Below are 26,953 nucleotides of genomic sequence, written 5' to 3'. Positions count from 1 at the left end.
GCATCTCATTTGGAAACCAAAGACCCAGAGTCTGGACGAAGAATGGAGAGGCACACAATGCAAGATGCTTGAAGTCCAGTTTCCACAGTCTGTGTTGATTTGGAGAGCCATATCATCTTCTGGTGTTGGTCCACTGTGGTTCATTAAGTCCAGAGTCAACGCAGCCGTCTACCAGGAGATTTTGGAGCACTTCATGCTTTCTTCCACAGGCAAGCTTTATGGAGATGGTGACTTCATTTTCCAGCAGGACTTGGCACCTGCCCACACTGCCATAAGTATCAAAACCTGGTTCAATGAGCATGGGATTACTGTGCTTGGTTGGCCAGCAAACTCACCTGACCTGAACCCAATAGAGAATCTATGGGGCATTGCCAAGAGAAAGATGAGAGACATGAGACCAAACAATGCAGAAGAGCTGAAGGCTGCTATTGAAGCATCCTGGTCTTCCATAACACCTCAGCAGTGTCATAGGCTGATAGCATCCATGCCACGCTGCATTGAGGCAGTAATTGATGCCAAAGGGGCTCAAACAAAGTACTGAGCACATATGCATGATTATACTTTTCGGAGGTTATACATTTTTCTATTTAACATCCTTTTTTATTGATTTCATGTAATATTCTAATTTTCTGAGATTGTGAATTTGGGGTTTTCATAAGCTGTAAGCCATAATTATCCAAATTATAACAAATAAAGGCTTGAAATATCTCGCTTTGCATGTAATGAGTCTATCTCATATGTTAGTTTCACCTTTTAAGTAGCATTACTGAAATAAATGAACTTAACACGATATTCAAATTTTTCGAGTTTCACCTGTATGTTAACCACTTAAGGACCACAGGTTTATACCCCCCTAAAGACCAGGCCCTTTTTTACAAATCGGCACTCCACAACTTTAGCGGTTTATTGCTCGGTCATGCAACTTACCACCCAAATGAATTTTACCTCCTTTTCTTCTCACTAATAGAGCTTTCATTTGGTGGTATTTCATTGCTGCTGACATTTTTACTTTTTTTGTTATTAATCGAAATTTAACGATTTTTTTGCAAAAAAATGACATTTTTCACTTTCAGTTGCAAAATTTTGCAAAAAAAACGACATCCATATATAAATTTTATTGTTCTAAATTTATTGTTCTACATGTCTTTGATAAAAAAAAAATGTTTGGGTAAAAAAAAAATGGTTTGGGTAAAAGTTATAGCGTTTACAAACTATGGTACAAAAATGTGAATTTCCGCTTTTTGAAGCAGCTCTGACTTTCTGAGCACCTGTCATGTTTCCTGAGGTTCTACAATGCCCAGACAGTACAAACACCCCACAAATGACCCCATTTCGGAAAGTAGACACCCTAAGGTATTCGCTGATGGGCATAGTGAGTTCATAGAACTTTTTATTTTTTGTCACAAGTTAGCGGAAAATGATGATTTTTTTTTTTTTTCTTACAAAGTCTCATATTCCACTAACTTGTGACAAAAAATAAAAACTTCCATGAACTCACTATGCCCATCAGCGAATACCTTGGGGTGTCTTCTTTCCAAAATTGGGTCACTTGTGGGGTAGTTATACTGCCCTGGCATTCTAGGGGCCCAAATGTGTGGTAAGGAGTTTGAAATCAAATTCTGTAAAAAATGACCAGTGAAATCCGAAAGGTGCTCTTTGGAATATGGGCCCCTTTGCCCACCTAGGCTGCAAAAAAGTGTCACACATCTGGTATCGCCGTATTCAGGAGAAGTTGGGGAATGTGTTTTGGGGTGTCATTTTACATATACCCATGCTGGGTGAGATAAATATCTTGGTCAAATGCCAACTTTGTATAAAAAAATGGGAAAAGTTGTCTTTTGCCAAGATATTTCTCTCACCCAGCATGGGTATATGTAAAATGACACCCCAAAACACATTCCCCAACTTCTCCTGAATACGGAGATACCAGATGTGTGACACTTTTTTGCAGCCTAGGTGGGCAAAGGGGCCCATATTCCAAAGAGCACCTTTCGGATTTCACTGGTCATTTTTTACAGAATTTGATTTCAAACTCCTTACCACACATTTGGGCCCCTAGAATGCCAGGGCAGTATAACTACCCCACAAGTGACCCCATTTTGGAAAGAAGACACCCCAAGGTATTCAATGAGGGGCATGGCGAGTTCATAGAATTTTTTTTTTTTTTGGCACAAGTTAGCGGAAATTGATTTTATTTATTTTTTTCTCACAAAGTCTCCCTTTCCGCTAACTTGGGACAAAAATTTCAATCGTTCATGGACTCAATATGCCCCTCACGGAATACCTTGGGGTGTCTTCTTTCCGAAATGGGGTCACATGTGGGGTATTTATACTGCCCTGGCATTCTAGGGGCCCTAAAGCGTGAGAAGAAGTCTGGAATATAAATCTCTAAAAAATTTTACGCATTTGGATTCCGTGAGGGGTATGGTGAGTTCATCTGAGATTTTATTTTTTGACACAAGTTAGTGGAATATGAGACTTTGTAAGAAAAAAATAATAATTTCCGCTAACTTGGGCCAAAAAAATGTCTGAATGGAGCCTTACAGGGGGGTGATCAATGACAGGGGGGTGATCAGGGAGTCTATATGGGGTGATCACCCCCCCTGTCATTGATCACCCCCCTATAAGGCTCCATCCAGATGTCCGTATGTGTTTTGCGGATCTGATCCATGTATCCGTGGATCCGTAAAAATCATACGGACATCTGAATGCAGCCTGACAGGGGGGGTGATCAATGACAGGGGGGGTGATCAATGACAGGGGGGTGATCAATGACAGGGGGGGTGATCAATGACAGGGGGGTGATCAGGGAGTCTATATGGGGTGATCACCCCCCCTGGAAGGCTCCAGGGAGACGCCTGTATGTGTTTTGCGGATCCGATCCATCTATCAGTGGATCCGTAAAAATCATGCGGACGTCTGAATGGAGCTTTACAGGGGGGTGATCAATGACAGGGGGGTAATCAATGACAGGGGGGGGTGATCAGGGAGTCTATATGGGGTGATCACCACAGTCATTGATCACGCCCCTGTAAGGCTCCATTCAGACGTCCGTATGCGTTTTGCGGATCCGATCCATCTATCAGTAGATCCGTAAAAATCATGCGGACATCTGAATGGAGCTTTACAGGGGGGTGATCAATGACAGGGGGGTAATCAATGACAGGGGGGTGATCAGGGAGTCTATATGGGGTGATCACCACAGTCATTGATCACGCCCCTGTAAGGCTCCATTCAGACGTCCGTATGCGTTTTGCGGATCCAATCCATCTATCAGTGGATCCGTAAAAATCATGCGGACATCTGAATGGAGCTTTACAGGGGGGTAATCAATGACAGGGGGGTGATCAGGGAGTCTATATGGGGTGATCACCACAGTCATTGATCACGCCCCTGTAAGGCTCCATTCAGACGTCCATATGCGTTTTGCGGATCCGATCCATCTATCAGTGGATCCGTAAAAATCATGCGGACGTCTGAATGGAGCTTTACAGGGGGGTAATCAATGACAGGGGGGTGATCAGGGAGTCTATATGGGGTGATCACCACAGTCATTGATCACGCCCCTGTAAGGCTCCATTCAGACGTCCGTATGCGTTTTGCGGATCCGATCCATCTATCAGTGGATCCGTAAAAATCATGCGGACATCTGAATGGAGCTTTACAGGGGGGTAATCAATGACAGGGGGGTGATCAGGGAGTCTATATGGGGTGATCACCACAGTCATTGATCACGCCCCTGTAAGGCTCCATTCGGACGTCTGTATGCGTTTTGCGGATCCGATCCATCTATCAGTGGATCCGTAAAAATCATGCGGACGTCTGAATAGAGCTTTACAGGGGGGTAATCAATGACAGGGGGGTAATCAATGACAGGGGGGTGATCAGGGAGTCTATATGGGGTGATCAGGGGTGATCAAGGGTGAATAAGGGGTTAATAAGTGACAGGGGGGGGGGGGCGGGTGTAGTGTAGTGGTGCTTGGTGCAACATATTACTGAGCTACCTGTGTCCTCTGGTGGTCGATCCAAACAAAGGGGACCACCAGAGGACCAGGTAGCAGGTATATTAGACGCTGTTATCAAAACAGCGTCTACTATACCTGTTAGGGGTTAAAAAAATCACATCTCCAGCCTGCCAGCGAACGATCGCCGCTGGCAGGCTGGAGATCCACTCTCTTACCTTCCGTTCCTGTGAGCGCGCGTGCCTGTGAGCGCGCGCGCCTGTGTGCGCGCGTTCACAGGAAATCTCGGCTCACGCGAGATGACGCCAATCGGCGTTAGCGTAGCCTGGGGGAGCCGCCGCGATCACGCCTTTCGGCGTTACAGTTGCGGCAAGTGGTTAAAGGGGTTGTACAGATATTAATGACCTGTCCTCCATACCATGTATACCCTCCAGCTATGTTGCAGCCCTAAACAGCTGATCAGTGGTGTGTCGGGTGTGGGGCATCAACAGATCTGCTGTTTCAGGTTGCCTGTCGCCTTTAACTTTACAGTGTATGGAGCTTGAGGCAGACAGCTCTGTACACTGTGTATGAGCCGTGCCAAGGTACTTCAGCTCAGCTACCACTGAAGTGAATGGAGCCTTCTGCTTCTGCTCTGTACACGTATAGTGACCAAGGCTGCGGCAGCCTGAAATAGCTGATTGATGGGCTGCCAAGTGTCAGATGCCCACCGATCTGATACTGAGGACCTATCCTGAGGATCAGGGATGTAGCTAAAGGCTCATGGGCCCTGGTGCAGGAGTTGTGGCAAAGGACAGGGGAGCACATAGGGCCAGATTTATCATTACACTTACATCTTACTCCACTTTTACATATGTCCAAAGTCACTTTTGGCTAAGTCAGATTTATTAATGGTCCTTTAATACTGTGATAAATGTGGTTTGACGGCAGCAGTTTATCCTTCAGTAAGCGGCTTTACAAAAGTCGCACGTCTTTACGAAAAAGTCACATGTTCTATTAAAAAGTCGCATAAGATAAGCATGGTCCTCACTGGAGTGAAATTGTGCCATTTTGTGCGCAATTTTTTGCGACTTTTTAAATTGTCACAATAGTAAATCTGTCTAGAGATTAATTTACATAAGAAAACACGGACACTTTCAGAAAACTGGCGAGCATAGCGCAGAGCCAATAAAAGTCGCAATTTTTTGCGCAGCTTTAGCGATTGCGCAAAAAATTGTGACTTTTTCACTCCATTATTTTGACTTGAGCTAATGATAAATCTGGCCCATAGCCTTTCTGCTGCCTGAGGCAAAAAATGAAACACCACTCCCCATGCTAAATTCTTAACCTAACCCCTTCCCTCCAGCCCTACTGATAAAGACATACTTGGAAAACATTATATATAGCACTACAAAACGTACAGGGGAATACAGCACAACATACCTCTTACATCCAGTGATGTATCCTCTGATGTAAACATTCTCTTTCCTTATCTTCTCCATTCAGCCATCTCTTGTCTCTGCAGTGTTTGACAAACAGAAATCTTAGGCCCCTTTCACACGGGCGAGTATTCTGCGCGGATGCGATGCGTGAGTTTAAACGCATTGCACCCGCACTGAATCCTGACCCATTCATTTCTATAGGTCTGTTCACATGAGCGGTGATTTTAACGCATCACTTGTGCGTTGCGTGAAAATCGCAGCATGCTCCTCTTTGTGCGTTTTTCACGTAACGCAGGCCCCATAGAAATGAATGGGGTTGCGTGAAAATCGCAAGCATCCGCAAGCAAGTGCGGATGCGGTGCGATTTTCACGCACGGTTGCTAGGAGACGATCGGGATAGAGACCCGATCATTATTATTTTCCCTTATAACATGGTTATAAGGGGAAATAATAGCATTCTGAATACATAATGCATAGTAAAATAGCGCTGGAGGGGTTAAAAAAATATTTTAAAAAATTTAACTTACCTTAGTCCACTTGATCGCGCTGCCCGGCTTCTCGTCTGTCTCCTTTGTTGAACAGGACCTGTGGTGACGTCACTCCGGTCATCACATGATCCATCACATGATCTTTTACCATGGTGATGGATCATGTGATGACCGGAGTCACCACAGGTCCTGTTCCTGTAATGAATGCTCACCACAGGTCCTGTTCAACAAAGGAGACACCGATCCCAAGCCCGAACTTCTGTGAAGAAGTTCGGGTTTGGGTACCAAACACGCGCGATTTTTCTCATCCTCCCCACCTTCTCAAAACCACATCCTGCCACTCCTAATACTGTGCCCCCTGTGCTCCCCAATACTTTACTGCAGAAACAGTCCCCCTGAAAATACTAGTGCCACGCAGATAGTGACCCCTTCAATAATTATTGGCACAAAGCGCCCTAAAAAATAACTGTGCCCAGCAAATAGTGTCCCTGACATAAATAGTGTAAACATTATATCCTCCAAAAATAATTGTGCTAAACTAATACTGTGCCAGGGTGCCCCCTGCAATAATCGTGCCCCCCAAAGTCCCACCAATATAAATAATTGTCTGCCAGAGTGCACTTAGTGTTAACAGTGCCCCCAATAGTAATGTCCCCATAGTGCCCATACTAGTATTCATGTTCCCCATAGTCCCCCAGTAGTAATCATTTTCAATATAATGTGTGCCAGTAGCAAAATCCACCTAATGTGTTCTAGTAAAAAAATATACCCCTTATAATGTGCGCCAGTGCAAAAACTACCCCCTTGTAATATGTGCCAGAACAAAAAATGCTCCCTCTTAGTCTCCCCAGTATAACCAATGTCCCCATAGAACCCCCCATAATGTGTACCAGTACAAGAACATGCACCCTTATGTGTGCTAGTACAAAATGTCCCTATTTAGTGCCACCAGTAGATGCCCCCACACAGGGGCGTAACTAGAACTGACTGGGCCCCACAGCAAATTTTTTACAGGGCCCCCCTCCCTTAGGGTCCATTCAGACGTCTGCAAGTGTTTTGCGGTCCACAAAATGCGGATCCGCAAAACACGGATACCAGCCGTGTGTGTTCCGCATTTTGATACTTCCCTATGATAGAAATGTCTATTCTTGTCCGCAATTGCAGACAAGAATAGGACATGTTCCATCTTATTTTGCGGGGGCCGCGGAATGGAACTACGGATGCGGACAGCACACGGTGTGCTGTCCGCATCTTTTGCGGCCCTATTGAAATGAATGGGTTTGCACCTGTTCCGCAAAATTGTGGAACGGATGCGGACCCAGAACAACGGACATGTGAATGGACCCTTACTTAAAATAAAAACTTTGAATAAAACCTATTTGTCTTTGTATCGCCATTTTTTGACAGCTAAAACTTTTTTTAGATTTCTGCCTAAAGACCTGAAGCTTTTTTTCAGGTGGATTAATTGTAGCTTTTATTGATACCCTTTTTGAATGAAAATTATTTATATTTTTTAATAGTGAAGACATTTTTGGACATGGCGATGCTTTTTTTAAATGTTTATTTACCTATATTTAAAACACTGTGAAAGGGGGTGATTGGAACTTTCATCCCAACCTCTGCCCACTCCTTCCTCTGCCAGCCTCCTGTACTATAGCATGCGGTACGTGGCAGCCTCCCCTCTCTGCCGCCGCTGCTCTGCCATGTACAAGTGCTTATTATGACACACATATGCATGCACCCGATGCCAGCCCAGAACAATCCTGGCATCACATTTATGTATATGTAACTTAAAAGTGCCATAATAAGCACTAGTAGATGGACCAACACAGTGGCGGATCCAGAGCCTGGTCTCGGGAGGGGCACTTTCAGATTATTTTCTGTCCGCCGCCACAAAACAATGGTGCTTATAGAACAGACTACACAGTGTAGCGGTATACTGTGCATTGTGTGGCACAGTGTATGCTATATGTGTATAACAAACATATTTCACATGAAAACTTACAATTACTTGACTTGGCCCTTGGGGATCTCGGACGCCACTTCCACACTTTGGCCGGGGGCTCGGTGGAGCTGATGTGTTTTATCCTAATGAGAAAGATTTCATAATAAGGATTTGGAGAAGGGGCAGAGGGATAGCAGAGCAGGGAGAGACTGGTGCTGCTACTAAGGGGTCATACCATGGGGGAGTAATAAAGCCCACCATAATGCCCCCCCAGTAGAAATAATTCTCCTTATAATGTGCAAAAAATACCCCCTTGTAATGTTCCCAGGTGAGCTAATGTCCCCATAGTGCCCCCATAATGTGCCAGTATAAAATACCCCTATATAGTGCCCCCAGTAAATGCCCCCATAGTGCTCCACACCCTCCTTCCTCCTAGTGCCCCCCATAATGTACCAGTATAAAATTCTCCAGTAGATGCCCTCAGTGTCCCCCATAATTTGCAAGTATAAAATACCCCTTCTTAGTGCCCCCCGTAGATGACCCCATAGTACTCCTCTCCCCCATTCCCCATAGTACCCACCATAATGTGTCCCAGTATAAAATTGTACTGTACAGAGCGCCCCATATAAAATACCCCTTCTTTGTGGGCTCAGTAGATGCCCCTATAGTGCCCCCAATCATGTGCCAGTATTAATAACAGCCCCCTCATGTGCCAGTATTAACAGCCCCCCCCCCGTGCCAGTAATAACAGCCCCCCCTGTGCCAGTAAAAACAGCCCCCCCTGTGCCAGTAATAACAGCCCCCCCTGTGCCAGTAATAGCCCCCCTGTGCCAGTAATAACAGCCCCCTCTGTGCCAGTAATAACAGCCCCCCCTGTGCCAGTAATAACAGCCCCCCTGTGCCAGTAATAACAGCCCCCCCTGTGCCAGTAATAACAGCCCCCCCTGTGCCAGTAATAACAGCCCCCCCTGTGCCAGTAATAACAGCCCCCCCTCCGTGCCAGTAATAACAGCCCCCCCCCCCCCCCGTGCCAGTAATAACAGCCCCCCATGTGCCAGTAAAAGTATTGTATATATTTAAAAAAAAACAAAAAAAACACATACTTACCTCCATGTCAGCGATGCGATGCAGGCCTCTTCCGGCCTGTGTCCCGTGCTGTACGGCTCAGGCAGCGGCGCGATGACGGCCTCGTGCCTGCAGCCTATCAGAGGAAGGGAAAGGGACACGCCTCTCCCTCCCCTGCCTCAGCACAGCCATCTGTATCGCTGATACAGATGACTATGGAGATGAGCGCTTCCACAATGGAGCTCGGGGGGGGGGGGGGGGATTGCCCCCTTGCGCCCCCCCCCCCTGGATCCGCCACTGGAGCAACAGCAAGCAGAGAGGGGAGGCTGCCACGTACTGCATGCTATAGTACAGCGGGGAGGCTGGCAGAGGAAGCGTGGGCAGAGGTTGTGATCTGGCTACCTGGCAGCTACATGCTGAAGTCTTCAGCATGCAGCTGCCAGGTGGCCATCCCAGCCTCCTGTACTATAACAGAAGCAGATGAATGCATTTTATTATATAGGAGGCTGGTGGGACTGGGATGGCAGCCTGTGGCAGCTACATGCTGCAGCCTGCCATGGCTGCACACTCAGAACTTTGCCTGCTGGCTGCTGCTGTACCTGGCCTTACCTCCTCTCCTCTCTCAGTCTGTGAACTTGACAGACTGGGAGAGGAGGAAAGGGTTAACTACTTTGACTCTGCCCTGCCCTCCTCTTTCCTCATGCCCAGAGAGGCCCCATAACCACTGTGTACTAGTGCAGCAGCAGGCAAGGGCAAGTAGGGGGGGGGGGGGGGGCAAGGGGGGCCTAGGCACATACCTGAAAAAATGAGTGCTGTGCATGCTTGTTGTGCCTCCCTTCGCCCTCTGCCATGATGCGCTGCTTCTCCCAGCCTCCCCGCCCCTTGAGGAGGACTTTATTTGGTGGGCGGACTGCCGGAAGAGATTTATTTGCATAGCGCGCTGCCAACTTGTTCTCTGGCAGGTGTCTCGCTATGCAGGCTGAAGAGGCAGCTCAGCAGATAATCATCGATGGAGGCGGGCCCTGTGTTAATGAATGGGGGTGTAGGATGGATGAGAGGGGTGGGCGGGCCCGGCCCCTATGTGACCGCACCAAATGTAAAGGGGAGGGGATTTGGAGGGGTTGTTTTCGGGGGTGGGGCCGGCCTGAAAATGTAAAATGATGTACACACAGTAAGTGTGTGTGAGACACAGCTCCCGGGCCCCATGTCAGCCCGGGCCCCGAAGCAGCCGCTTCCCCTGCTTCCCTGGTAGTAACACCGCTGCCCCCACAGTGCTCCCCTCACATGGTGGCCCAACAGCAAGCTTCAAAATAAAAAACTAAACTCCTGTCTGCAAGGCAGTGGCTGTCTGCAAGGCAGTGCAGGCCTCTTCTGGCCTGTTTCCGGAGCTATACGCTGCCAAGCTCATAAAGATCAGTAATTTTTGTGGCTACACTATATGTGTGTGTGTGTGTGTGTGAATATAAATATATATATATATATAAATATATATATATATATATATATATACAGTCAGGTCCATAAATATTGGGACATCGACACAATTCTAAAATTTTTGGCTCTATACACCACCACAATGGAATGAAATGAAACGAACAAGATGTGCTTTAACTGCAGACTGCTTTAATTTGAGGGTATTTACATCCAAATCAGGTGAACGGTGTAGGAATTACAACAGTTTGCATATGTGCTTCCCACTTGTTAAGGGACCAAACGTAATGGGACAATTGGATTCTCAGCTGTTCCATGGTCAGGTGTGTGTTATTCCCTCGTTATCCCAAATACAATGAGCAGATAAAAGATCCAGAGTTCATTTCAAGTGTGCTATTTGCATTTGGAATCTGTTGCTGTCAACTCTCAAGAGGAGATCCAAAGAGCTGTCACTATCAGTGAAGCAAGCCATCATTAGGCTGAAAAAACAAAACAAACCTTTTTAGAGAGATAGCAAAAACATAAGGCATGGCCAAAACAACTGTTTGGAACATTCTTAAAAAGAAGGAACGTACCGGTGAGCTCAGCAACACCAAAAGACCCGGAAGACCACGGAAGACAATTGTGGTGGATGATCGAATAATTATTTCTCTGGTGAAGAAAACACCCTTCACAACAGTTGGCCAGATCAATAACACTCTCCAGGAGGTAGGTGTATGTGTGTCAAAGTCAACAATCAAGAGAAGACTTCACCAGAGTGAATACAGTGGGTTCACCACAAGATGTAAACCATTGGTGAGCCTCAAAAACAGGAAGGCCAGATTAGAATTTGCCAAACGACATCTAAAAAAGCCTTCACAGTTCTGGAACAACATCCTATGGACAGATGAGACCAAGATCAACTTGTACCAGAGTGATGGGAAGAGAAGAGTATGGAGAAGGAAAGGAACTGCTCATGATCCTAAGCATACCACCTCATCAGTGAGGCATGGTGGTGGTAGTGTCATGGCGTGGGCATGTATGGCTGCCAATGGAACTGGTTCTCTTGTATTTATTAATGATGTGACTGCTGACAAAAGGTGTTTCGGGCAATATTATCTGCACATATTTAGCCAAATGCTTCAGAACTCATTGGACAATATAATACCAAGCAACAGGGGGCACACCTATAAATATGATGGGGGAGTGCTGGCCTGGTATCAAAAAACAAACATGAACTAAGCTAAGCAAAGAAATACCATAACTAGGCCGCACCTCCAGAGGTAAAACCTGATTTATTGAAACATATTAATTAAAAACATCGATACATGGAGCAGACCCCACTGATGGGTAAAGCCATGTGCAAAATTACATCCAAAATCACCATAGAATATACAATCATAGAGCAAGATAACAATAAAGTCCCTACAATATCCTAGTTAAAATACTTATCACAAATACAGTGGTAGCACATGGAAGATGTAAAACCCTTCCTTGAGGAAAGCAAAGAACCCTCACGCGTATCGCTAGTGCATGGACTAGCTTCCTCAGAGGTCCATGTGAATCTGTATTACTGTTTCAGAATTCTTATAGTCATCATAATTAGTCTATAATTGCGTAAGACTGTGGTCATGAGGCTGTGGTCAGAACTCATTGGACGGCGCTTCACAGTGCAGATGGACAATGACCCAAAGCATACTGCAAAAGCAATCAAAGAGTTTTTTAAGAGAAAGAAGTGGAATGTTATGCAATGGCCAAGTCAATCACCTGACTTGAATCCGATTGAGCATGCATTTCACTTGCTGAAGACAAAACTGAAGGGAAAATGCCCCAAGAACAAGCAGGAACTGAAGACAGCTGCAATAGAGGCCTGGCAGAGCATCAACAGGGATGAAACCCAGCGTCTGGTGATGTCTATGCGTTCCAGACTTCAGGCTGTAATTGACTGCAAAGGATTTGCAACCAAATATTAAAAAGTGAAAGTTTGATTTATGAATATTATTATGTCCCATTACTTTTGGTCCCTCAACAAGTGGGAGGCACATATGCAAACTGTTGTAATTCCTACACCGTTCACCTGATTTGGATGTAAATACCCTCAAATTAAAGCACATCTTGTTTGTTTCATTTCAAATCCATTGTGGTGGTGTATAGAGCCAAAAATGTTAGAATTGTGTTGATGTCCCACTATTTATGGACCTGACTGTATATACACCCTTCCGAAGTTCTTCTATTTTCACATATTTGTCTATTTGTCACACTTGAATGTTTCAGATCAATAATCTACTTTTAGTGCTATAAAAAGATAACCCCAGTGAGCACAAAATGTTGTTTTTAAAGGTTACCTAAACTTTTACTTTATTTTTTAGAATTCAATAGTTTCAGTAGTAATAGTGAACTTTGTAATACATTTTATTAAAGTGCCTGCTTCTGAACCTATTTCCCTCCCCCCTGCCCCTGCAGTGATCACTGTCTCTGAGGAATCCGTATACAGACGTCCGAAGACAGCCCATTGAGGTCTATGGAGAGGGAAGGGGGGTGGAGGGGGGGTGGAGGAGGACAAGCTGCTCAGGCAGAGAGAGCAGGGAGTGGTCACACAGGGTTACAGCTACTACTGAAGATTTATTTTTCCCCGGTTTATCAAGTGAAATAATAAATCACTCACTCACTGCTCTGTCTTGTCTAATTCTACTGTAAGCTGATCTCTCTTATGCACAAACTTTTGTGTATGAACTTCTGATCAGTCAATTCAGAGACAATGAACAGGGCAAGAAGGGGACATATATGGGAAATATGCACTTTTCTTTAATGAAATATATTACAAAGTTGAGTTTTCACCTATACTATTGAGTTATGAAAAATAAAAGTTTAGGAACACTTTAAATGATGATTTCATTTATTGAAGTAAAGATACTGTTCAGCCAGTAGTTCTTCCTTAGCTACTAAAAGAACAAGTTAACCAATTTCAATTGACAATTGCGTTCAGTTTCACCACCCACACCCAAGCATCATCACTGCCTGACCTGTTGAATCTAAACATCACCTAAATACAACTTGTCTGGCAACGTAAAGCAGGAAAGAAGGTCTCAAAAAGCAGAACATGATGCCACATTCTAAATAAATTTCAGATGTGCAATGAGCAGGATACGTGGTACGGTTACACTGACGCCAAATTATGCAGTGGGTCAGGATATGGGTATAATAGTCTATAGTTTTCTTTGTGACGCCAATTGCAGCGTGCGCAGGGTACGGTCACAGGGCCCTCCAAGGTATTATAACTCACGCCTCAGGTTAGGAATGCCAGAGTGGTGTAATGTCTCTGTATGGTAGTATTAATTGTGTCAACGGTGTTTCCTACCTGGGTACAGCTGGACTCCTGGATCCTGGCTCACTTGCAATAAATTGAGTGTAGTGCTAGTAGGAATAATAGAGGGATTTTGCAGCAGCAATTGAGATCCAGACCCTTGGTAAAGTTCAAACTTGTCTTTACTGATTGTAACTTTCATCCAAGCAAGATACAGCTTTAGTCCTAGGTCCCAGCATGTATTGGCAATGGTTGGCAGGGATTTATCTTCTGCTCTATCAACCTATAGCTTGCAGGAAAGGACGTCTGCTTTGTAGCTCTATACTGTGGCAGGAATTTGGCTTCTGCACTCTTCTGCTTTGTAGGGACTGACTAGCTGAGGAGGAATATGGCTTCTCCTAATGGTCTCTGGTCTTTACTCACAGTTATCTTCTCAGGGTATGCTTTCTTCCTGGAATTCTAGAGTTTGTCTGCTTGCTTCTTCCAGCTGAGGCTGGGGATCAATGTCCCAGCCGAGACAAGATCCTGGCTTGGTTCCCTATATCTGGGAGCTCCTAACATGCACACCCTACCCCTAGCAGGGGGTGGGCTACACTCACTCTAACTTCCTTCTCTCCCCATGCTGCAGGATATGGGCACAGCCCACTCTGCTCACAGAGGGAGAGCTAAGCTGGAATGAACTATTCCAGCTTGGGTGTACTAAACTGAACCTAAGTCCTTGCTAACACATTGCTGCTGGTGAACCTGGAAATTACAGCAATTTACATTTAACATGGTTTATAATGCACAGTTGTGAGGATATAATGTAAAATTACATCAGATGACAAAGTAAATGCTCTTAGGAGATTGTAGCAGGGTAAAAGAGTTTAGTAACATAACTCTCGGGTGTTACAGATGCGAAACACAGTCATTGAAATCGACCAGTCTATGGGACTCTATTAAACCACAGTGAGAGCTATTATCCACAAATGGAGAAAACGTAGAACAATGGTAAACCTTCCCTACCAAAATTTCACAAAGAGCACATCGATAACTGATCCAGGAGGTCACAAATGAACCCAGAACAAATATCTAAAGAACTGCAGCCCTCATTGGACTTAGTTAAAGAGAACCTGTCACCACAAAATGCAGTGCAGTCTGTAGGCAGCATGTTAAAGAGCAGAAGCTGAGCATATTGATATATATTTTTGTGGGAAAAGATTCCATAAAACTTGTAATTTATACATTTACATGTATATCTCTGCTTTTTCTAACTTAAAGGGGTTCTCCAGGAATTAAGAAAATGAAAATACGTAAATATCACTTTATTATTAGTGATGGATGAACATCGGCCTGCACGTGCACAAATAGTCCCACAACATGGACAGTGACATACCAGAGGGGTATCATTGGCAAAAATTCCCACAAAAAATATGTATTTTAATCAGGGGCCATTTTTATGCGTCTTAAAGGGAAACTCTCAAAAATGTCCTGCTGGAGCCTAGAAATATTTTATTTTAGACCACGGCAGTACAGGCCTCAAAAATTAGGCCTTCATCTGACAGAAAAGAACAAGTGATTATGTGGCTGGAGGTACATTAGGCGGTCATTGAATATCAATTTTACTGTAGGCCAGTTAGATTACAGGCCCCAAAAATTATGCATTTACCTGACAGAAAAGAACTTGTGATAATGTGGCTGGAGGTACATTAGGCGGTCACTGTATACAAATTTTACTGTAGGCCAGTACAGGCCCCAAAAATTAGGCATTCACCTGACAGAAAAGAACTTGTGATGAAGTGGCTGGAGGTACATTAGGCGGTCACTGGATAAAAATGTTACTGTAGACCACTGGAGTACAGGCCCCAAAAATTAGGCATTCACCTGATAGAAAAGAACTTGTGATGATGTGGCTGGAGGTACATTAGTTGGTCACTGGATACAAATTTTATTGTAGGCCAGTACAGGCCCCAAACATTAGGCATTCACCTGACAGAAAAAAAAAACTTGTGATTATGTGGCTGTAGGTACATTCGGCGGTCACTGGATAAAATTTTAATGTAGGCCACTGGAGTAGAGGCCCCAAAAATTAGACATTCACCTGACAGAAAAGGCCTTTTATGCCGCTGTATATACATAAGACAAGGACCATTCTTTGTTCTGGATTGTGGCGGATATGTGTGGGCTGTTATGAGGAAATTCAATTAAACGTGGTCTTCACAGGTGTTGAACTCCTCCGAGATCCATGCCTCATTCATTTTTAGAAATGTGAGGTAGTCCACACAGTCGTGAGCTAGGCGAGTGCGCTTATCGGTCACGATCCCCCCTGCTGCGCTGAACGTCCTTTCGGACAGGACACTCGATGAGGGGCAAGCCAAAAGTTCCATGGCAAATTGTGCCAGCTCTGGCCACAGGTCAAGCCTGCACACTTAGTAGTCCAGGGGTTCCTCGCTTCTCAGAGAGTCCACATTAGCCGTTAACCCGATCTAGTCAGACACCTGTCGGTCTAGGCATTCCCTGAGGCTGGATCTCGAGGGCGGCTGTCGATGGGTTGGTTGAAAGAATAATCTAATATCCAAAGTGACCAACACATCTTCAAACCGCCCTCTTCTTGCAGGCGCGGTAGGATTGGTATATGCAACTGTTTCGCTGTGGGTGGAAAATCCTCTGCCAGCACCCGCAACAGCAGAATGCAGCATCTCTTGCAGCAAGGCCTGGAAATGCTGCATTCTGCCAGCCCTCTGTGATGCTGGTAACATGTCCGCCATTTTCTGTTTGTACCAGGGGTCTAAGTATGTTGCCACCCAGTACTGGTCCTTGCCCTTTATGCTTTTTATACGGGGGTCCCTCTTCAAACACTGGAGCATGAAGGCCCCCATTTTCACTTAATTGGAAGGGGTGGAGCACCCTGGCTCCTGCTCATCGCCCAGGAGAATGTCGTCCTCGGTCTCCTCCCCCCAGCCACGGACAACACCAGGGATCCCCGAAAAGTTTAAAGTCCCCCTCAAAGCCTGCTCTTCTTGCTCCTCCTCCTCCCCCCAGCCACCATCCTCCTCTGACTCCTCTTCAGACTCCTGCTGACTTGTCTCAGATCTAGACCCCCCTGGGAATTCATTCAGCATTGCAACTTCCTCATCTTCCAGCTCCTGCTCCTTGACGGCTTGATCAATGACACGACGCAATGCACGCTCCAGAAAGAAGGCATAAGCTACGATGTCACTGATGGCGCCCTGGCTGCGACTGACCAGTTTGGTGATCTTATCAAATGGCCGTAGAAGTCTGCATGCGTCGCGCATGAGCAGCCACTGGCGCGGTGAAAATAAACCAAGCTCCCCAGAACCTGTCCTGCTGCAGAGTTCGTACAGGTAGTCGTTAATGGCACGTTGCTGCTGGAGCAGTCTATCAAGCTTACACAAAGGGGAGTTCCACCGCGTCGGGCTGTCACAAATCAGACGTCTGACGGGCAAGTGGTGTCGCCGCTGAACGTCAGCAAGGCGAGTCTTGGCCGTTTAAGATCTTCTAAAATGGCCAGAGTTTTTCCGGGCCTGACGCAAGATGTCCTGGACCCCAGGGTATTTGGCAACGAATCGCTGCATGACTAAGTTCAGGACGTGTGCCATGCACGGCACATGTGTCATTTTGCCCTGTTTCAACGCACTCAGCAGATTGGCACCGTTGTCGCACACCACTTTACCAACTGTCAAATTGAGCGGGGTAAGCCACTGATCGGCCTGTGACTGCAGAGCTCAAAGCAGTGCAGGACCAGTGTGGCTCTTGGCTTCCAGGCACAAAAGCCGCAGCACAGCATGGAAATGTCTCACCTGGGACGTCGAATAGGTTCTGGGGAGCTTGGGGGGCGCAGCGTAAGAGGCGGTAGCAGTGGAAAAGGAGGAGTCAGCCGAGGAGGAGACGGAGGATGGAGTAGGAGGAGGAGAAGAAGAGGCAGGCCTGCATGCAATCCTTGGCGGTAACACCAAATCCACACGGGAGCCACGGGTTACATGCTTGACGGCCGTCAGAAGGTTCACCCAGTGGGCAGTAAAAGTTTTGTACCTTCCCTGCCCATGTTTGCTAGACCACATGTCTGTGGTCAGATGTATATTGGCACCGACACTGTGTGCCAGAGATATATTCACTTACGGGTGAACATGGGCATATAGCTCTGGGATGCTCTTCTGGGAGGAATATTTCTTTCCGGGGACCTGTCACGACTGTGACTGATCCAGACAGGTCTGGGAGGAGAAGGTCGCAGCGACTTGCTACTCGCGATAGCTTGTGAGTTTGCTCCGTGGTTCAGGGTATGTAATCTGGGTTTTGCCTTGTGAACCTTTTTGTCCTGACTGGGAGTTTGTAGGCATCCTTCTCATGTGAGTCCTGTCTGCCACTCCCAGCTACTATATTAGTTTCACTTTCACTTGAAGGCATTGCAACGCTTCCTGGGGTTTGCCAATTTTTATAGAAAGTTTATAAAAAACTATTCCTTGGTGGTCAAACCACTGACGGACATGACCCGAAAGGGATCTGATTTTTCCAAATGGTCACATGCAGCCAAAACTGCCTTTGCATCTCTGAAGGAGATATTCACCTCGGCCCCTATTCTCGTACAGCCAGATGTCTCGCTTCCTTTTATTGTAGAGGTTGACGCATCAGAGGTGGGGGTGGGAGCGGTACTATCTCAGGGCCCGTCCCCTGGTGAATGGCGTCCGTGTGCTTTCTTTTCGAAGAAATTGTCTACTGCTGAAAGGAACTATGATATTGGCAACAGGGAACTTTTGGCTATTAAGTTGGCTTTTGAGGAGTGGCATCATTTTTTGGAGGGGGCGGTTCATCCCGTCACGGTGATTACTGATCACAAAAACTTATTATATCTGGAGTCTGCTAAACGTCTCACCCCTAGACAGGCTCGGTGGTCGTTATTTTTTACTAGGTTTAATTTTGTAATAACCTATCGCCCGGGGGCAAAAAAAAATAAGGCGGATGCATTGTCTCGAAGTTTTCCTGGAGGGGGTGATGTTGAGGTACCAGAGCCCATTTTGCAAAAGGGGGTGGTGGTCTCTGCATTACACTCAGGTTTGGAGGGGACGGTGTTGGAAGCTCAGGGGGACGCCTCGGCCTCCTGCCCCTCGGGTAAACTGTTTGTGCCAGAAAATTTACGACTGGAGATACTAAAAGAACACCATAACTCCACACTGGCAGGACACCCAGGTAGTAGGGCAACCTCTGAGTTAGTGTCTCGTCGGTTCTGGTGGCCTAAATGGCGCCAGGAGGTGTTGAATTTTGTGTCTGCATGTGCTACCTGTGCTCGTTCTAAGGTAGATCATACTCGTCCGGCAGGGCGTCTTTTACCTCTGGCCATCCCCAACAGGCCTTGGACGCACCTGTCAATGGATTTCATTACGGATATACCAGTATCAGCGGGGAAGACTGTTATTCTTGTAGTTGTTGACAGATTCAGTAAAATGGTGCACTTTATTGCTCTTGCCGCATTGCCTAATGCTAACACACTGGCTCAGGTTTTTATTGACCACATCGTGAAGCTTCACGGGGTCCCTTCCCATATTGTTTCGGATCGTGGTACCCAATTCGTTTCTAAATTTTGGAAAGCTTTTTGTTCTCGTTTAGGGGTTCATCTGTCGTTTTCTTCATCTTTCCATCCACAGTCCAACGGTCAGACTGAACGTACCAATCAAAACCTAGAGACATATTTGAGATGCTTTGTTTCCGAAAATCAGGAGGAATGGTCATCTTATTTACCGTTAGCCGAGTTTGCCATTAATAATCGTCGTCAAGAATCCACCGATAAGTCACCATTTTTTGGTGCGTATGGTTTCCATCCTCAGTTTTGTACGTTTAGTGAGGGGGGGCCGTCTGGGATTCCCGACGAGGAACGATTTGCGTCTTCACTTTCTTCAGTGTGGCAGAGTGTGCAAGAAAGTTTGAAGAGAATTGGTGGTAGATACAAACGTGCGGCTGATAGGAAGCGCTCTGAAGGTCCGGACCTTGGGGTGAATGACTTGGTGTGGTTGTCTACCAGAAATATCAAGTTGAAGGTTCCCTCGTGGAAATTAGGTACGAGATTTATTGGTCCTTATAGGGTAATTAAGATCATTAACCCGGTGGCTTTTCGTCTGGAGCTACCTCAGACTCTAAGGATCCATAATGTCTTCCACAGATCTCTGCTTAAGAGATATGTAGAACCTCCTGAACCATTGCCACTACCGCCTCCACCGGTGGTTGTTGATGGCAGTCTTGAGTTTCAGGTAGAAAAGATTGTTGATTCACGATATGTTCGCCGCTCTCTTCAGTACCTGGTGCACTGGAAAGGTTATGGTTCCGAAGAGAGAATGTGGGTTCCAGCATCAGAGATAAAAGCGGACAGACTCATTCGGGCTTTTCATAGCTCCCATCCGGAGAGGCCTGGTCTTGAGGGTCCAGGGGCCCCTCGTAGAAAGGGGGGTACTGTCACGACTGTGACTGATCCAGACAGGTCTGGGAGGAGAAGGTCGCAGCGACTTGCTACTCGCGATAGCTTGTGAGTTTGCTCCGTGGTTCAGGGTATGTAATCTGGGTTTTGCCTTGTGAACCTTTTTGTCCTGACTGGGAGTTTGTAGGCATCCTTCTCAGGTGAGTCCTGTCTGCCACTCCCAGCTACTATATTAGTTTCACTTTCACTTGCAGTCATTGCCAGATATAGTCTTTACTTCCAGTTCTATTCTGACCTTTGATGGAGATCGTTTGATGGTGTTGCTGTGGAGCTCTTGTCCGGCGTGGACTGTCGTGATTGGGATCGCCTTCTCTGCTCGTGACTGGATAAGTCTATCTCTGATATAGTTTGTTTGTTGCTGTCTTCCCCTGCTGTTCTCCTAGACATGAGTAATGGTGACTAGTGCTCCCATCGGCCTTTCCCCACTCTAGGCTTTTTAGGGCGACTGAGGGTTTAGGCATCCTGCTCGCCGCACGGGTTCACACCCCGTCTAGGGTATCAGGGCAGACAGGTGCCAGCTTAGGGTTAGTCAGGGGTGGCCATACTATTCCCATCTGTAGATAAGGGTCCCCCTTCCCCTCCGTCTGGTGCGACACGACTGCTGCTGGGGTAGCGGTCGTGACAGGACCTTCCATTGTGGTGTGCCAATGGCCACCAATTTTATAAAGGCGTCCGAGTCCACCAGTTTTTATGGCAGTAGTTGGCGGGCTAGAAGTTCCGACAAGCCAGCGGTCAGCCGTTGGGCAAGAGGGTTATCCGGCGTCATCAACTTTTTCCGCTCAAACATTTAGGCCACGGAAGCCTGCCTTGTGCCAGATGAACGTGACGAAGGCACGGTGGAAGGTGGAGTGGAGGAAAAATGGGAGGAGAGAGGAGAAGGAGAAGAGGCAGAACGTGGAGCGCCGAAGTGTGGCTTTGTGGTTTCTGACGGAGTTGCTCCTACTGGGCTCTGTGATGGGAGGCCAGGTGCCTTCTATCTTAAGGCGGTCGTCCCTAGGAGAGTGTTGGGCTTACAGTAACTTATGTGTTAACAGCACAGGCTGCAGATGGCAACACTATTGTCAGCAGCTGACATGTTAAAAAAAATTCCACACTGCGGAGCCAGTGATCGCGCATGGTGGATGGCTCACTCCAGATACATTTTTAGTCTGCTTTTTGCCTCCTGTGCCCTGCGAGCTCTGCCTGCTTCTCCTCCTTCTCCTCCCTTTCTCCTGCTCTGACTCTCCCTCTGAATTCCCCTCCTCTTCCTCTCTTGTAGGCACCCACGTGACGTCCATCGACACGTCATCATCATCACCTTCACCACCACTGACATTTGAGATCTCAGAGTAGGCAGCAACAGCAGGTACCTCCCTTCTTAGGCTGATCTGGGTACTGTCATCAGACCGCTGGGTGGCGGCCATAGCTACCTCCTCTTCCTCATCCGATGTCAAGAATGGCTGTGCATCGGTAAGGTCTGGCAATAGATGTGAAAATAATTCCTCTGACTCGAGTGGAGGGGATATGGTGGTGGTGGTGTATTTGGGGGTGCACATAGCACACAGTGAGGCGGGTGCAGATACAGAGGATGAGGAGGGTGCAGAAGCAAAAGGGTGAGTGAGCCACTCAACCAACTCTGGTACGCCCTTTGAAGTAATTGCACGCGCCTTCTCCAACTTCCCACTTAGGCTCCGGCCTGGTGCACCTGAATGACCCCTACAACCCCTGTGGAACGGCCTGCCTCTTCCTCTGCCTGTCATTTTTAAAATGTCCCTATGCCTAAGTCCCTAGAGAAGAGCAGTGTCACGTACCGGGGACCAGACCAGCGCACCGCGGCGGGCGAATATATGCGATGTTCGGTCCGCCCCCTATACGTCATCATTGAGCAAACTTTGACCCTGTACCTCACAGTCAGCAGACACATTCCAGCCAATCAGCATACCCTCCCTCCCAGACCCTCCCACCTTCTATCAAAAAGCAAGGACAGCATCCATCTTAGATTCTGCTGCTGCTGCTGAATTAATAGGGAAATCGTTAGCTAGGCCAGTGTTCTGTGTCCACTCCAGTCCTCAAAGACTCATCTGATCTGCTTTAAGGACAGCGTCCTGACAGCACCCCAAAAAGCCCTTTTTCGGGCTAGTACATCAGTCTGCTTTTTTTTTATTTTTATATATATATATATATATATATATATATTGCAGTTGCCTACCAGTGTGTGTCAGGCCCACAGAGTGTACTGTGCCCACTGCCAGTGCCCACCATTCATATCTGGTGGCACAGTAGCTTGCAGGTAAAAAAGTAATACAATTTTTTGTCTGTAATATAATTGCAGTTGCCTGCCAGTGTGTGTCAGGCCCACAGAGTGTACTGTGCCCACTGCCAGTGCCCACCACTCATATCTGGTGGCACAGTAGCTTGCAGATAAAAAAGTAATAACATTTTTTCTCTGTAATATAATTGCAGTTGCCTGCCAGTGTGTGTCAGGCCCACAGAGTGTACTGTGCCCACTGCCAGTGCCCACCACTCATATCTGGTCGCACAGTAGCTTGCAGATAAAAAAGTAATGCAATTTTTTCTCTGTAATCTAATTGCAGTTGCCTGCCAGTGTGTGTCAGGCCCACAGACTGTACTGTGCCCCCTGCCCACCACTCATATCGGGTGGCACAGTACCTTGCATGCATAGTACCACTAATCTAAAAAAAAATGACAGGCAGAGGCAGGCCACCCCGCAGGGGCCGTCGTGGTCGTGGTGCTGTGATTTCCTTTGGCCCTAGAATAATGCCCAGTGTTCAGAGGCCACGTACCCTGAACTCCCTGAGTTCTGAGGACATAGTTGACTAGCTAACACAGGACACCCAATCTTCTTCAGCTTCCGCTCGGAACCTTGACGCACCATCCTCCTCCAGCTCAGCTTCGGGCACCTCTCAAGCTACCACTCGCCCGCCTGCCGCCACCACCAACACTAGCACCACAGCCGCTTCACTTGATCTGTCAGAGGAGTTATTTAAACATCAGTTGGAAGAAATGAGTGATGCGCAACCATTTTTGCCAGAGGATGTAGATAACAGGGATATGTCTCAGTCAGGCAGCATTACACACATGGAGTACGGTGTGATGATGATGATGTTGTACCCGCTGCTGCTTCCTTTGCTGAGTTGTCAGATACAAGTGAAGAGGTTGATGATGACGATGTGTCCGTGGATGTCACGTGGGTGCCCGCTCGAAGAGACGAAAAGCAGGGGGAAAGTTTAGATGGGGAGACAGAGAGGAGGAGGAGACGAGTTGGAAGCAGGGGGAGGTCGTCGCAAGGAGCTAGTGGCACAGTCAGACAGCATGTATCGGCACCCGGGGTCAGCCAGACAGCACGCCAATCAATGCATGCTGTTGCCACCACCAGAATGCCGTCATTGCAAAGCTCAGCAGTGTGACATTTTTTTTTGTGTGTCTGCCTCTGATAACAGGGATGCCATTTGCAACCTGTGCCAAAAGAAACTGAGTCATGTGAAGTCCAACACCCACCTAGGTACAACTGCTTTGCGAAGGCACACAATCTCACATCACAAACGCCTATGGGATCAACACATGATGAGTACAAGCAGCACACAAACTTAAAGCCACCATCCTCCTCCTGGTCCAGCATCTTCAGCCACGTCAACCACTGCTGTCCTCCTTGCCCCCTCTCAACCACCCGCCACTCCGCCTCTCACCTTCAGCCGTTCCTGCTCATCTGCCCACAGTCAGGTGTCTGTCAAGGAAATGTTTGAGCGTAAGAAGCCAATATCACAGAGTCACCCCCTTGCCTGGCGTCTGACAGCTGGCTTGTCGGAACTCTTAGCCCACCAGCTTTTACCATACAAGCTGGTGGAGTCTAAGGCCTTCAAAAAATTTGTAGCTATTGGGACACCGCAGTGGAAGGTACCTGGCCGAAATTTTTTTTCACAAAAGGCAATCCCCAACCTGTACTCTATTGTGGAAAATGAAGTCATGGCATGTCTGGCACACAGTGTTGGGGCAAGGGTCCATCTGACCACTGATACCTGGTCTGCAAAGCACGGTCAGGGCAGGTATATCACGTACACTGCACATTGGGTAAACCTGCTGACAGCTGCCAAGCATGGAATGCGTGGCTCTGCAGAGGAGTTGGTAACACCGCCACGACTTGCAGGCAGGCCTGCTGCCACCTCCTCTACTCCTCCTACTCCATCCTCTTCGCTAACCTCCTCGGCTGAGTCCTCTTCTGCTGCTGCGTCTTGCTGCACATCAACTGCACCCCCCAGCTCCCCAGGGGCTATTCCACATTCCGGATACGACAGTGTCACGCCGTCTTGGGGTTGACTTGCCTGAAAGCAGAGAGTCACACCGGACCAGCACTCCTGTCCGCCCTGAACGCACAGGTGGATCAGTGGCTGACCCCGAACCAACTGGAGATCGGCAAAGTGGTGTGTGACAACGGAAGCAATTTGTTGGCAGCATTGAATTTGGGCAAGTTGACACATGTGCCGTGCATGGCACATGTGTTGAATCTGATCGTACAACGCTTTGTGCATAAGTACCCAGGCTTACAGGACGTCCTCAAGCAGGCCAGGAAGGTGTGTGGCCATTTCAGGCGTTCCTACACGGCCATGGCGCACTTTTCCGATATTCAGCGGCGAAACAACATGCCAGTGAGGCGCTTGATTTGCGACAGCCCGACACGTTGGAATTCAACACTCCTAATGTTCGACCGCCTGCTCCAACAAGAAAAAGACGTCGGCAGCGCTTAAAGAAAGCGGAAGGAGGAGACAGAGAGACTTCATTTCGGTGCGAGTCTGTCAGGCGGCTGCACGGTCTTTTCTACCATCTCCTGAAGCTACCGTCGACGGTCCCCTCCTATCTCCGGGTCCCTCCGCGCCTCTTTTTTCCCACTAACCCCAGTAAAAATGGCGTCAGGTGTGACTGTTTCAGATAACGTCATTCAGATCTTCCTTGACATGAAAGTGTGAAAGTCCTGCATCCCTGAGGAGGCAAAAAAGCGCAGGAAGGCTGTTATATTTTGCCTGAGTGCTGATAAGAAAAGAATTATTCCAGAAGAAGGGGCAGAATTCCTGGTGGGAGATTGTGGAGAGAAGATTCCTGATCCCTACAAGCACTTTGTGGACATGCTGCCCAGTGATGACTGCCGTTATGCCCTTTATGACTGCACCTATGAAACAAAGGAGAGTAAGAAAGAGGACCTGGTCTTCCTTTTCTGGGCTCCTGAGTGCGCTCCACTGAAAAGCAAAATGATATATGCCAGCTCTAAAGATGCAATCAAGAAGAAACTCACAGGTATCAAGCACGAAGTACAAGCGAACAACAAGGCTGACATTAAGGACCGCTGTGCCCTTGCTGAAAAACTTGGTGGCAGCACTGTCATCTCTCTAGAAGGCAAGCCCCTGTGAAGACCTGCATCTGTGCCACTTCTTAAAGAGGCTTCCATGTTATCAACCCCACCCCAACAGTGTCTCATGTTACCCTCAAACCCTACATGCCTCTTGATTAGGAAGTCGTTCAACAGGCCGGCTTCTCCTTTAAGCCCTTCCACAACAGCCATAAATGTCCTCGTAATTATACTTTTGTCTTTCCAACAGAGGCAGCTTTCCGTTCTAGTTATGAAATGTCCTTCAGCCCCTCCATTCTTCACTAGCCTCCTAAGTTGAGTTATTTTGCCAAAAGCAACCTGGCATCTTACCCGTTCTCCTCACTGTTCAGTAGTCCCAAACTGGGCACTGTAGATGTGGGTCAAACTATGACCCGTAACATGCTGCTTGTGGGTTAGGCTCTAACATTCCCAGAACCTGCTTTCATTTGTCATGAGTGCACCTCCAAATTCCACTTTTGCAGCATTCCTTTTGTTACCCTTCTGATGTTTGCAGGGTATTATGTACTTGTGTGGGGGATTGGGTCAGCACAACCTGTAGGTGCACATCACTATGGCGAAATACATATACAAATGGAAAATACAAATGTGATAGCACTCTGCATCCAGCATTCTGCCCTGCCTCCATGCTGGATGAGGCATTGGTGTACATTTTGGCCAAAGCGTAATAAGCCACTCACCACGTCAAGGTCGCCTCTATTGAGTGGTCCCTACTATTATGTACTTGTAGTATTGTATAATAATTGTAAACTTTCAGTAGCACAGAATTCCTTTTAACTTAAGCAGAATATGGTACACAGCTCTTTGCTCAAATCCACTATTCCATATTTCGTTTTTGAAATAGATGGCTACACATTAAGTATGTTTTGCCAATTTCCTCAATTCCATGACCCATATTTTTGGTACTTGTGTTAGGCTACTTTCACACTAGCGTTCGGGGCTCCGCTTGTGAGTTCCGTTTGAAGGCTCTCACAAGTGGCCCCGAACGGATCCGTCCAGCCCTAATGCATTCTGAGTGGATGCGGATCCGCTCAGAATGCATCAGTTTGGCACCGTTTGCCCTCCGCTCCGCTCAGCAGGCGGACCCCTGAACGCAGCTTGCAGCGTTCGGGTGTCCGCCTGGCCGTGCGGAGGCAAACGGATCCGTCCAGACTTACAATGTAAGTCAATGGGGACGGATCCGTTTGAAGTTGACACAGTATGGCTCAATTTTTTTTCTCATGGTAATGCAAATGGTAATGCAAATACCAGACGGATCCGCACCTAACGCAGGTGTGAAAGTAGCCTTAAGGGGTCTTTGGGAGAGTTACATACAGATGACTGAAGCCTTTCACCACCTTCAACTCCCTTTTCCCCTAAGTCATTTGTTCATTGCGGTCTATAATTCCTCTTGTCTTGCATTACTAATATGGAAGTCTTAATGGCAGATCCAACATTAATAAACCAATAAAATAATTGTTTCATGTGAAAAAAAAAAGAAAAAGACGTCAACGAGTATTTGTATGACCGGGGTGCTAG

At 47.0% G+C, this 26,953-nt stretch overlaps 1 protein-coding gene across 1 annotated transcript; it reads left to right on the top strand.

Moving 5' to 3' along the window:
- The first annotated feature begins 24,814 nt into the window (after nucleotides 1-24,814).
- LOC121008446 (cofilin-1-like) lies at nucleotides 24,815-25,716 on the top strand. Its single transcript, XM_040441008.1, is given in 1 exon segment — nucleotides 24,815-25,716. A coding segment is annotated over 1 exon segment (501 nt). The 5' UTR covers nucleotides 24,815-24,956; the 3' UTR covers nucleotides 25,458-25,716.
- The last annotated feature ends 1,237 nt before the right edge of the window (nucleotides 25,717-26,953 follow it).

This window comes from Bufo bufo, chromosome 1, assembly GCF_905171765.1.
Source record: "Bufo bufo chromosome 1, aBufBuf1.1, whole genome shotgun sequence".
NCBI lineage: Eukaryota > Metazoa > Chordata > Amphibia > Anura > Bufonidae > Bufo > Bufo bufo.
This window is presented reverse-complemented; position numbering and strand designations above follow the sequence as displayed.